Raw genomic sequence first — 12,814 nt, 5'->3', positions numbered from 1 at the left:
CACTATATTAGTAGTGTCTCAATCTCAAAGCAAAATGAGCACTTACTGAGAAAAGATCATAAGTAGGTTCTGGTGAAGTCGCTGTCGAAGGACTTTCGTATGAGGGGTTGGTGATATTTGAAGGCTGTGACTTGTCCAGCGATGTGGTGTCAGTGTCATCTTTTGACTACACAAGAGAACCCAAACTTAAGTTTCATCTTCCTCCTCCAGTGCATAAAGTGGGGCACTTGAGCTTCACTACCTACTGGTGCGGTGTTGTGGTTGAACTGGCTTTGTTGTCTAAACCCGTCTCTGGGCATGAACTGTGGTTTTGGCTGTTGTATTATCTCAGGTCACTTAACACTGGTGTCTCTTTTCCTCTCCCTTCCTATTTTTAAGCCTCAGTGAAGAATGGGAGAGGAAGTGTGGCCCTGAAATTGTGCTTGGAGTAAAAAACATCTGGTTTGTCCTAAGGGCTCTCACTGACACCATTTAAAAATGCAAGTGTTTACCCTGGCTCTTGACTCCTGGGTTTTGTTTCTAGAAGATGATTCACGTTACATGCAGGGACTAGAACAGGAAGGGATTTCTGTTCACTTCTAGGTAGACTTTCTTTTGGTTTGGTTCTTGTGTATTTTGTAATATTTTTTTCTCATCCCTCATCTCTGTAGCTTGGCTGTTGCTGGCTGGTTTTGCATCTATGTGTTGCTAGCAAAATTAGTTAAGAGAAATCAAGCATGTAAGTGCATCAGTATAAAAACCTGCACTTTTCAATTCTACAGGCATTTCAATTTGTTTGTTTTTTGGATCTGGCCTTTTTCCTATAGTTTAGGAACTGTTATTAATGTTCTATCAAACGTTTCAACCTCCAGAACAACAAAATAAATAGCAATGGAGGACAGGTGCCCTTTCAGTGGTTGTATTTGCCTGCTTCCTTAAGGGTGAGCTTTCTGGGGAGGCAAAGACTTATGCACTGCTGTGGTGTAGTTAAATGAGCTTTGGGCCAGTCCTTGGCGTTGGAAGTGTCTGTGTGAGCAGACACTTGGGTGGAGAGGTCTGAGGGCAATTGTAAGCTCATGCCCAAGGCAAGTGTGTGAGCCCTTCCTCACTTCCTCTGTGTCTCAGTCTGAACAGTTCAAGTGTGAAGTGATGAGGGTTTTTAATCTAGCTTAAAACCCCTGGAGAAACTGGAGATTGTGGATTTGGGAAGTGCAGTGGGTCTGGGGAAGTGTTGTCCACCCCCTGCTTCGTGTTCTCACCCGCCACCTACCTTGAAGTGCTGGAAGCCTGTGTTTTTCTTCCTGAACCTGAGGTAAGAATATCCAATAAGAGCCACAATTCCAGTAACTAGACAGATGCCAAAGAATATTCCTGTCCCAGAACTGGCATGGAGAGGAGCCTGGAAGCAAGGGAGAGGGTGAGTGAGCTATGGGTGCATACTGGTCAGGTTACAGCATCCATGCAGTGTCCCTTTGAGCTATGCTCTAGTCCTGAGCTGTTCTTGTGTTTGGGTTTCCTGGTAGGTGTTCCCTAGAGACATTTAAATGCAGCCTTTTGACAGAATCATAGAACTGTTTATGTTGAAGTAGATGATCGAGTGCAACCGTTCACCCAGCACTGCCGAGTCCATCACTACACCTTGTGGACCAAGGAGACAACTGGATAACTGGGAGCTTTGCAGGAATTCATGCAGGCAAAAGGTATCTGTTTTCAAAAAACCTTGTTGTTTTGGATTGGAATGAATGCCAAAGCAAGAGTAAACAATGCTCCTTAGAATCTTGAAAGGTCTTTTTGGAAGAACTAAAGTGGAACTTTAAAATCTCTCTTACACACATGAGCTCCATTATGTTATATAAAGAAAATAAATTTATAAATGTGGGAAGAAATTGTTCAGACAAATATTTTGGTATCACTGGTACCTTGTTTTCAACTTCTAATTCTCTTTGAAAGTAACCTTTTAAGCTGAAAGCTGCTTGTATGTCAGGGAAACTGGGAATATATGAATGTCAGCAAGGAGTTTAGGGTGACATAAGACACAGTTACCTCTCACCACCCCAAAAACCTAAATCACTATGTACTTACAGGTTCTGATGGAGCCTTTAGAGGCTCTGAAATGATGTGGATTATCCCATTGGAAGCAATTATATCCCACTCAACAATAGCACTTCTGTCCACATATCGGATCTCACCCTACCAGGAAAAGAAGGAATGAGAGCTGAGCTTTGACCCTTCTCCCTGTGGTACTGAAATTGATGTTAAGATGATTTCCCCACCTCAGCTGCTGACACCCAGAGAGAAAAAATACAGGGGATTTCACACTGCTGCCTCCCTGGACATCAGCTGGGGATGGCCCCAGGCTGGTCATGGTTCTCCTGCGCATGAAGTAGCCATCATCATTACCTGCGTGCTGCCTTCATGTTGCTCTGTCCTTTTTATTTCTTTTCTAATTAAAGGTTTTTGTGATCTTTGGGAAATTGCCAAGCTCTGCCTAGAAGTGCTGTTATTCCTGATGCCAGGCAGCCACTTTCACTGTGGAGGAAGCCACTTGCCACTTGAGTTTGCTGGCTGGAGTTTGCTTGCCGTGAGCACGGCTGAGTTGGTGTCTCTTGCCTCTCCCAGAAAGTTACCAAGAAACTTTACAAATGCCAACACCTTTTTTTTAATTATAAGCTGCTGCTCTCATCTCTTCATCCCACAGCCATCTCCCCCATAATCCTGCCAAGCTGAGAGAAGAGTTAAATGAAGCCCATATCCCCATTTTTGCATTCCCAAAAGCCACTTCAACAGCTTCCTTTGTGTTTTGCAGGTCTGAGCTTGTCCATTTGCAAGCTTGTAAATTTGCAGTTTGCCAGCTCCTATCCTTCAGTCTCTGGACAGGAAAGAGCCTTCTAAACTCAGTCTCATTGCTGCCCACTCTAACCTTATCAAAATGCCCTCCAGATCCGTGTGCCACCCGATCACAGGGTATAGCCTGAGAGGGGGAAAGGCACAAAGATGGGAAATTTATTACAAAGGTACCTGGTCAGCAGTGGGGACTTGATGTTCCTGGCCCCTGGAGTTTGTAATGAGGAGTTTTTTCCCTAGACGAGTTAGAAGGGTGCTTCCATTGGTCAAGTCCTCATAAAACATTATATTGGCATTAGATAGATGATACTCGATGTCTCTCCCAGAAAGTGTCTGCAGATGAGGGGCAAAATACAAGGAGAGTTAATGGATCTCATTAATCCTTTGGATTTACTAGTAGGCTAAGTGCCTGTGACCCTTTTTTCCCCCTCTGCTATTAATGCTGCAGCAAGTGCAGCAGCATTAGAGGTTATTGGGAAATCTGCATGGGAACAGTGGGACCTTCTGTCCCTGCTGGCCTCTGATGGCTGCCTGCAGCAGGCAGCACCTTAATTCCAGCAGGACAAAGGATTTCACTCCTCTGTAGGATGACCTGATGTGATGAGACTCAGAGATATTCCAAACAGCTTGAAGATGTAAACCAGTACGTGAACGCTTGTGGATTGTTTGAGACAGTGTTTGATGGAAGGAAGGAAAGAAAGAATAAAAGGGGTAAGCATAGGAACAGTTAGGAATGGATGCCTTTAATGTATTTGTGGGAAATACCAAAGCTGTGTGCTGCTTTCTTCAAGTAACTGTGCTCAATGCTAATGAGCTGGAGCAGACTTCATCTGAGGCAGACTCCTCCATAACAGGGTAACTAAAATGCCTGATGGAAAAGTCTTTGTAGTGACTTGAACACTTGATAACCTTGCGCCCCTAACCATGGAAGGGAAATGGAAACAATGAATTCATGTCTTTTGTGAGTACAGTTTAAATTATATGGGGTTACACAGAAGTCACATCATACTAAGATTATTTTTTTAAGCTTAAATTTTAATGGGATGCAGAAACTCATAATAGCTGTTTAAAAAGTGTTAATAGAACAAGGAAGGAAAAAAAGAAAAACCCCTGACCTCATTTTCCTTTAATCCACTATCATTGGGAGCAAAGAGAGTGGCGTGCACTGACAGGTCTGTGAGGTACTGCAGGAACTCTCTCCCCTTCCTGGAGGTGTTGGAGTAAGCCATGATGTCCTAGGCAGAAACAAAATCCAGCTTTACTAAAGAACAATTGTGCACTCTTGTGTGGAGAGTGGAAAAGATGAGACCGTATGAACGACAACAAAGGAACTTTCTGTTATTAGCCACAAAACAGCTCTGGAGTGACTTTAGAAAGGAATTTCATATTCAAAACCCAGCTCTAGCTGCTGATTTGACGAGCACATCTTAAGCTGATTTGCAGAAGTTGGGTCCCTGTTGTCTTTGAGGCTGCTTATACATATAGTGCCTTTCTGAGTAGTGACAAGAAAGGAACTCTTAACATTTTGCCTTTTCCCAGCAGCAATTTGATAAAGTTCCGAAGCACCGTGCTCCTTGTGATGCTTAAGAAGTTGTGCAGAGTCTCCTTAAAGCTAAGGCTGCACCAGGCTTTTAATTCCAATTGAATTTAGAATCCAGAAACATCTCTCGGGCAAGTAATTAAAAAAATAGTAACTAAGTTCTGATTTTGAGGGTGCAGATTTAGACCACTCCTCCTTGCTTCACTGGTGTGTTGTTATTGCCTGTGTTTGCTGGGCTAGTAAAGCAAACCTTGGATAAAGCATTTGGGGCCTGCTTTGCTGCACTCCCACCCCATCCTTGGTTCCTACCGACAGGAAGTTTGTCAGAGTTGGGAAGGACATCAGCACTTGCAGCAAGTTCCCACTACAGGAGATGCCGTCTCCCACATAGCCTGGCTTGCAGGTGCAGTTCACCTCTGAAAGGTACAAATACGGAGAGCTGTATGGGCAAACACCCTTGCCAAGAAAGGTTTAGGTGGCTCTGTGCCTGAAAAACAACTTGTAAGCAGCAGGTTATGATTTTTTTTAAAGTTAAAAAAGAGGCAAAGTCTCTTGCAGTGTTGTCTAGCAGCCTGTGGCTGATGGAAGGAACCAAAATCTGGGCTGCTGCCCCCGTTTGCACAGAGAGATGTGGCAAAGGACCCTCTTACCTTTCTCCCTGTAGCAGAAAACATCCCAGGTTTCGCTCAGATTGACTCTTCTCCCGTAGTCCACGATGCCGACGTATCCGGAGCCGCAGTTTGGGGAGGAGAAGCCGGTGGGGTAGCCCACTCTTTCAGCATCCAGCCAGCCAGCAGAGCACAGGTGGTACCTCGCCTGTGGTCAGCACAGCCAGAAGGGAAAAACGCAGGGGAAAAGCTGTGTGGTGGGGCTGGGGAACTGCAGATGGAATGAACAGAGCCCCCGGGGCGCTCAGGCAGCACCTGCCCTGCCAGCACCCCTCCTGTGGATCTGAATGGGCTCTGTCCATCCGTCTGTCCTGCAGCCTGCCCTGCACCGAGCTCTGTGCCAAAGGGGACCAACCAAGCCTTTCCTGGAAAAGCCTCCCTGATCGGAAAGTTGGGCAGCATCAGAGGAGGATGTGAAAGCCAAAGGTGATGCGCAATTCAGTGGTGTGCCAGCCCGCCTTTTGCCTGTGTGGATAGGGCTGACAAACCAACTCAAAGTAGAGTGTAAGTGACCAGGAGTGCTCGAGCCAGCCCCATTGCTGACTTTGCTGCTTTGAGGGAAACATTTAGACTATGGGGCACAGAGAACCTGCAGCTTTGGCTGCAGTCTGAATCTGCAGTAGAAGTAGCTTGATGTACAGGCTGTGGTCCAGCTTCACATTTTGCTACAGGTGTCTCTAAACAGTGAGTGTCTTTCTTCCTTCCATAGTTGGAAGGAGCTAGAGACAGTCAGTCTGACCCACTCTTCTAAAACAAGTTTTGCAAACCCGAGTTGAGATGCTTACCCTACTCACATCAACAATGTGTTGCCTGTAATGTGCTCAAGGAAAGCAAAGTGGAAATGGGTCTGTTAACAGCATTTGAGAAAAAGATTCCTGGAGACTTACTTTAAAGAAATAAATTAAGCATAATTCTGAAGTGCACATTTCTTTAAGAAGTGGTAATAATTAAAATCCCCTGGAAAATACTCTGAAAGTCTGACTCTACCTCTCACCCCATCATCACTGGAAACAAGAACTTGTCAAGTGGTTCCAGTGCTGTGTGAACAGGCATGAAACCAATAAAAAGTCTGAAGACTGCTCCCAGCCAAACATACCAGGGAGCATAGGTGGAGGAAAGGCAGTCAAATTATGCTTATTAGCACAGAGCAGCCCCCTTGCTCCTCCCTCTCAATTTACACTGTGACTCAGTGCTCTTTGGGGATCTCCTCCCTCGGAGAGGCCTCCTCACCTTCTGTGCGTAGAGCAGCTGGTTGTAGGTGGCGATGGTGGCTGACTCATTGGCACAGGCCTCCCTGGCCTGCTCGTAAGTCATTTTGTACTGCCCCAGGGGGGAGCGCAGGTGGAACACCCCGACCGTGGTGTCTGCAAGAGAGAGAAGGACCAGCTCTTCCTGAAGGGGTTTCTGTGCCTGGATGCAGAGCCAGCTGTGCCATATGAATATCCGTGAATTTTGTGAAACGTAGTTAGAACAGATTGATTCCTTAGGGATATTCCCACCTGGACTGCCCTCACATGTTGCTTCATGGAGCTGGTATTGCCAAGTATGTAAGCACACATTCCAACTGCAATCTCATTGTTTCACAGCGACAGAGGTAGAGGGCTGAGCAAGCTAATAGTGCCACTGGCCTCAGGGCACAGGGCTGGTGGTGTGCAAGGTGTGCCCTCCTCACCTTGGAAGTGCAGATCAGCACAGTCAGCATCGGGGTGGCACTGCCCGTTGCCCTGCAGGCAGCGGTCAAGGGGCAGCTGCATCACGGAGCAGTTCAGCCCATCACCAATGTAGTTGCTTTTGCACTCGCACTTACGTCTGTCCTGCTCAGAGAGAGAAGGAAAAAGGCCAAGACAAGCATTTAGCTGACCTAAAACTGGTGTTTCAGGCAACATTCTGAACTGTTGGGAAAATGTCATTTGATGTAAGCAGGAATGGACAAACAGAAAAGTTGCTACTAACAACTAAGCCAAACATTTACACACGTACTCGGATGCTTTGCTGAATTAACACCAAAGCATAATTTCATCCACAAAGTTAGTAACGTGCATAGGAGGGTTATATGACACATAATTCACAAAAAGGGATGGCAAACATATCAAAATGATATTTAAATGGCTGGGCATGAAAGCAAGAATGGAATTTAATGGCCCACTGATAGTAATAAATGAGAGCTATAAACCAAGCAGGAATTGGTGACATCTAGGGACTGCGAGGGTTGACAGCTGGAATGGATTATCAGCAAGACTTTTCTAGATCACTCCTGGAAGGCAGCTCAGGCAAGACACCAGTGGAATGGAGAAGTGATCCTGGAAGCACCAGGACAAATGCTGGATCAAGTCACCTGCACAAGTTTTCCCTAACCACACCGACTATGTGGGTCATGGAATTTGTATCATGTGGCTGTGGAGCTTTTAAGCTGAGTTCAAGCAACGAACAAGTGACACTATTCTCCCAGCTGTCACTTTGTTTAGCTTCTAAAATGTATTTAATTTTGATCTAACAAATTCCTGCAGCAAATAAGGATATCCAGTTAGGGAGAGCTAAGAGTGGGACAGAAAGACTATGTATGCAAAACATCTCATCTTCTGTGTTATCCCATTCCCCAGAGCAAAGATGTCAGATTGCTTCTCACCCTTCAGCTGAAAGCATACCAAACTGATGTGGAAAGTAGGTTGGAGCTAAGTAAGTTGTTTTGGAAAACAGGGATTTAGAGAGGTGCAGAGTGCCATCCAGCCAGAGGAGACGTCTGCTGGCACCAGGGAGAAATGTGTCAGACTTCCCTTCTGGGGACTGAAACCATTCAACTTACAGGGCCTATGACAATGCAAATGGCATGCTCATGGCAGCCTCCGTTGAACCCATCAGCACAAGGATTTATTGGAAGGCAAGTAAACCCATCTCCCTTGTATCCCTTCTGGCAGCTACAGAAGACTTTCACCCCGTGCTGTGTGCATTCAGCCGCCTTGTGGCACCCACCATTGTTCTGTTTGCACAGTTCTACAGCTGCAGGGGAAGAAAGGAAATAAGTGAGTAAAGTCTGCTTTTAAAGAGGATGTTCTTCATAAAGACAAACCATCACCAGTCCTTTCACACTAAAACTACCAGAATACTTGTTTAAGAAAAAAAAAGCTGTTTTCGTTTCCTGAGGCATTACTGAATTTCTGTAAGTCTATCTCTTAGGCCTCTGAAGGCCTTGTCAGGATGTTCTTGATTTAGGAGACATGGTACCAACCCTCAGACTTCTGGCCAGGTTTGGAAGATGTAAGACACCTGGCTGAGAAAGAACAACTCTTTCTGTAGCAGTGTTACCAGGGAACTGCCTTGCCTACAGTCATAAAAATAAATCATAGAATCATTTTTGTTGGAAAAACCCTTTGATATCATCAAGTCCCAGTGTAAATCCTCTGAGGGAAACCCAGCTTAAAACCCTGCTGTGTTCAAACCTTGACTGAAGGGCACTTGCTGCCCATGGTCCTGCTTGGTAAAGTCTGGAGAAGGCAGCCTTCTGATTTAGAAAAAGCTGAACTCTCTATATCCTAACTTTGTTTCACTTGCTGCACAGTGGAAGTTTTTAGGTTGGACAGGCAACATGTCACAGTGGGCAGTAACTGTGTTCACGTGCGTGTGGAGGAGGGAAGAAGCTGCCTTCTCGCTGTGAGCAGGGGGTGGCAGCTCACCTGTGCATGTGATCCCGTCCCCGTTGTACAAGGGCTTGCACTGGCACGTGTTGTTCTCCGTGCAGACGGCGTGGGCCGAGCAGCTCGGGGAGCACGTTGGCGGCAGAGCTGCAGGGAAGGCAGGACAGCTGGAATGAAAGAGCTCTTGTACCACCATGCCCTTGTTTCATGCACAAGGAGAACCCTTCATACCAGTCTGGTTAACTGGGAAACTTCTAAGACATTTAGTTTTTGACTGCCACAGCCCAAAGCCCCTCCATAGGGGAGGTGGGAACTCCTATTGCCATATCACAAAAGAGGAGACAGTGGGCTGAAGGGATTTGTCCTCAGTCCAGAGCAGAGTCCCTAAGTGTTCTTAGATGGCTCCTAACATTATTAACCCTTTCTCTCTTATCTATGGGAACCTTCTGATGAACTGCAAGTACTTTCAACCCATGGCTCCATGGACAGAGTCTGGTGAGAGCAGGCAGAGACCTAGCTTGGTTTCACACAGCCGGCCAGTCCATCCTGTTTCACAGAAACATCGTCCTGTCCCTGAGTATCCTTCGTCACACTGCCCGTTGTTCTTGCATTCACAAGCTGGAAAAGAAGCACAGAAATCACTTGCAGAGTGGCAAAGGGGAAAATCTTGCTCTAGAGAAACACCATCATGTCAGTTTAGATACAGTATTATCCAGCAATAATTTATCTGAGCCTAACTTCATGGTATTTCACCATGAGGCCAGTCAAGCAGAGGACCAGACTTTCCAGAGTTGTTGAGCAATCTTCATCCTTGGAGGTTTGCAAGTCCTGACAGGATAAATCCTGAACAACATGAGCTCAGAAGTGACCCTGTTTTGAGAAGGGAGTTGGACTAGAGACCTTCTGAAACCCCTTCCAATCTGAATTATCCTGCAGTCCTATGATTTTCTGACTGGCATTAGTTCAATGTGCCTCTGACAATGAAAATGAATATTGATCTGCACATTGCAGTGGAGTAGCAAACTCCACAAAGGACTGTGGCAGGAAAGAATTAATGGCTGAGCTGAAGACCCCATGCACCACAACACCAGACAAATCACTCCTAATGAGCAACAGCTGCTAATTGTGGGGAGGCCCAAGAAAAACAAGAGTGTGGAGGGAGAGTGCTTGGTTGCTGTGTGGGAGAAGGTCTAGCTGAGCAAAGAAGCCACATATGAGATTAGTGAGTCTTTGTTGTAAAATGTAGACAAGTTACCTATATTTTTTTTTTAGGTTTCAGATATTTTTATGACTAAAAACTTTTGGATTCCTTCAGTTCCTTTTATAGATGAGGCTTTGCTCCTTCTGCCCTCCAACCTGAGGTGTGGTTTAATCTATAGGTGGTGTTTTTTCCTCCTCCTCTTTGGGCCTTGCAATAACTTATGTGCTAAATCCTTCTTAAAAAATTATTCGTGGCTCTCTATTTTATAATTTAATGCTGTAGAATCCTTTATGGCCTTATCCTTCTTCCTGAAGTATTGTAGTTTAAAGAAGAAAATTATGTGGGATTGGTGGAACTGATTTTTTGAATACCTGTCCTGCTGAAAAGGAGCTCCACTTGCTGGCTTTTTAAAATTTCAGCTGCTTAGTTAATTTTTGGTTGACTTAAATCTACATCAAAAAGAAGGGGCTATAAAATGTTTTTCTCTTAAATTTAATAATCTGGTTTCAAGCTCATGGCTCATACATTTTATGCTATGGTGTGCTATAAAGTGGATGAATTGTAGGTAAGCATAATCCTGAATATCTGTGTCCAAGCCTGTTGTCTTGCCTATACCCCCCCATCCCATGTGCCTCAGGAGCAGTACAGATGCACAGGGTTAGGACGGAAGCATTAATGTTGTAGCTTCTTATCTGAAGGCTTTATGTCAGGAAAGAATTTAAGTTTAAAGGGAGATATTGATCCTGCTCCCACCTAGTTCACGTTTAAAACCACAGAGAGGTGGATTTTTGTGAGCAGTTGCTTGGCTGTCCCTCTTCACAAACTGCCCTCATCTTGGTGTCCTTTTCCTTCTCTGCAGAAGTAGTGCATGGCCTTGGCCTCCTGCATTCCTTGAGGAACCACGTTGCTAAAATACTCTTAAGCTTTGTGGGGATGGAGGAGAAAGCTGTGCTGCACCTAAAACCACTTGTTGCTGGAGGCTCTGCTTCTATTCTATTACTTATGTACCATGTTAAGAGTAGGAGGTCCTGTGCAGACACAGCCACGTAGCCTCTGCACTCCTGGCCTTGAGACCTTGTGCCATCCCCTGGTGTGAGGAGGCACCAAGGAAAAATGTTTGTGTTAAGAGGGAACCATTCCTTGGCTCACTGAGAAACTCCTTGCTGACAGACTAGTTTAGGCTTGACATGGGCATGGATCTGGAGAGGGAGCTCAAACGTACGCCTGCAGGTGAAGCCGTATCTGCCTGGCAAGCACAGCTCACACGCCGTCCCGTTGAAGCCGCTGTTGCAGTGGCACTCTCCTGTCCCCGTGTACCCGTCGTCACAGGAGCCGTGGCCGTTGCATGGGGTCTCTGGGCCCCCTGGGCAAGCTGAAAGGTTCAAAAAGAGAAGTGGCTCTTTAGGTCAGGTGCATGTTTATTCATTGTTGCTGTTGGTTACCTACTGGTCTGTAAAAATCATTGAGCAGGGAGTGCCTGTAACTGCATCTCTGTTGAGGCGTGCAGAAGTGGCTGTGACGCTTATGGCTACTGTGAGCCTCATGCTCTAAATTCCTTGACGTGCTTTCACAGCTCCTATCAGAAAGGCATTGAGGATCCTTCCAGCCCTGACTTGTGAGTGCTGTTATCTGGCTGCTTGCTCATTCAGACCCATCTGTGAATGGCACTGCCTAAATCAAGACTTTTTTTGTGCATCTCTTTGGGTCTGTGTGCTGTCAGGACAACCCCAAAGGGTGGCTCAGGCTGAGATGGCCAAAATTGCATGGGATCTGCATGTGTCTCTGTGAAACTTGGACGGAGCAAGCTGGCAGGGCTATGTGTGGCTGGATCTATCTGCCAGCAGAGATGCTGACCTGGATTGTGACCCTGTGTGCCCTGGTGGGATCCTGGTACTGTTCCCCTACAGGGCTGGCAGGTGAATGAGCACACTTTGGAAGTGTCTGCTAACAAATTGCTGAGATGGAGCCTCCCAAACCATCTCCAGCTCCTCAGAACTACAATTTCTGAGCTTACTCTGCTGATGAGTGCACTTGTCTGTGGCTGAGCAATCATGCACTGGTTCTCAGGTGTGTTCTGGTGTTGCTGAGTGAACCTGAGCCTGTTTGTGTTTAAAGGACTTTCAGCTGGTGACTTGCTCAGCAGGACAGCATTCACTCTCTATAGCATTCACCTGCTACTATGGAGTTTAAAACTTGCTCTAAATGTGAAAAGGAGATAATTTGAATTGAAAAGGCAGTTAACACTTTGTGTTCTTCAGCTCTTGCAACCAAGTTCTTTCATCTTGCAGCTGGTCTCTCCTCATGCCCCTTATCCCAATTCTCCCAGTTTTGTCTGCTGGGAGCTATACAGCTGTACTGGGGAGGGGGAAGGGGAGGGACACAGGCTGGCCATGTGGGTGGGAATCCTACCTTGGCAGTCTGGCCCGAAGTAGCCCTTGCAGCACTTGGCTATGTGGATGACCATGGAGCAGTTCCTACGGCAACCATCCCTCCGCAGCCCATAGGACTCGTAGGTGCACCAGTGGATTCCTTCCTGCGTGTCACATGTGCCAGTGCAGAGAGAGGAGGGGGGAAAACACAGGGAAAGGAGTGCTGTGTGGAGGTTTGGTTTTTTTCCTCTTTAAATTATAATTTCTGATGTTCATTGACTCAAAATGTGATGTGTGGAGAGTGTGGGTATGAGATCCCCACCTTCTCTGATTCTTGACATGCTAAACACTGTTAATGAAAGTGCAGGGGCTGTTCTGGAGTCAGCTGAAGCACTTTTACAGTGGATGCTGTGTGAGACCAACAAGCATTCCCCACCACCAGCACCTGGATGTTTGCCCAGGGACAGCTTTTCCACTTAATTGTGTGGTAGCATTCTCAAAGGTTCTCTATTTATTTATTCTAAGAAGCTTTTTCTGGTTTGCTGTTGTGAAATGCAGAGAAGAGCAGGTTAGACTGCTTA

General features: G+C 46.0%; 1 protein-coding gene across 2 annotated transcripts in view; it reads right to left on the bottom strand.

Moving 5' to 3' along the window:
• STAB2 (stabilin 2) overlaps positions 1 to 12,814 on the bottom strand; it is a 77,505-nt gene that overhangs the window by 1,938 nt on the left and 62,753 nt on the right. For both annotated transcript variants that reach the window (XM_048301125.1, XM_048301126.1), the window contains 14 exons: positions 12,274 to 12,397; positions 11,087 to 11,236; positions 9,177 to 9,281; positions 8,703 to 8,810; positions 7,835 to 8,028; positions 6,704 to 6,845; positions 6,262 to 6,395; positions 5,014 to 5,179; positions 4,673 to 4,779; positions 3,939 to 4,058; positions 2,998 to 3,156; positions 2,062 to 2,169; positions 1,250 to 1,378; positions 47 to 166 (listed from right to left, as the gene is read on the bottom strand). In XM_048301125.1, coding sequence (XP_048157082.1) covers positions 47 to 166; positions 1,250 to 1,378; positions 2,062 to 2,169; positions 2,998 to 3,156; positions 3,939 to 4,058; positions 4,673 to 4,779; positions 5,014 to 5,179; positions 6,262 to 6,395; positions 6,704 to 6,845; positions 7,835 to 8,028; positions 8,703 to 8,810; positions 9,177 to 9,281; positions 11,087 to 11,236; positions 12,274 to 12,397 — 1,866 coding nt within the window. The remainder of the gene's footprint in view (positions 1 to 46; positions 167 to 1,249; positions 1,379 to 2,061; positions 2,170 to 2,997; positions 3,157 to 3,938; positions 4,059 to 4,672; positions 4,780 to 5,013; positions 5,180 to 6,261; positions 6,396 to 6,703; positions 6,846 to 7,834; positions 8,029 to 8,702; positions 8,811 to 9,176; positions 9,282 to 11,086; positions 11,237 to 12,273; positions 12,398 to 12,814) is intronic.

The sequence above is a fragment of the Corvus hawaiiensis genome, chromosome 4 (genome assembly GCF_020740725.1).
Source record: "Corvus hawaiiensis isolate bCorHaw1 chromosome 4, bCorHaw1.pri.cur, whole genome shotgun sequence".
In the NCBI taxonomy this organism is placed as follows: Eukaryota; Metazoa; Chordata; class Aves; order Passeriformes; family Corvidae; genus Corvus; species Corvus hawaiiensis.
Note: the sequence above shows the minus strand (reverse complement) of the source record. Positions and strands in the feature narration are given on the sequence as shown.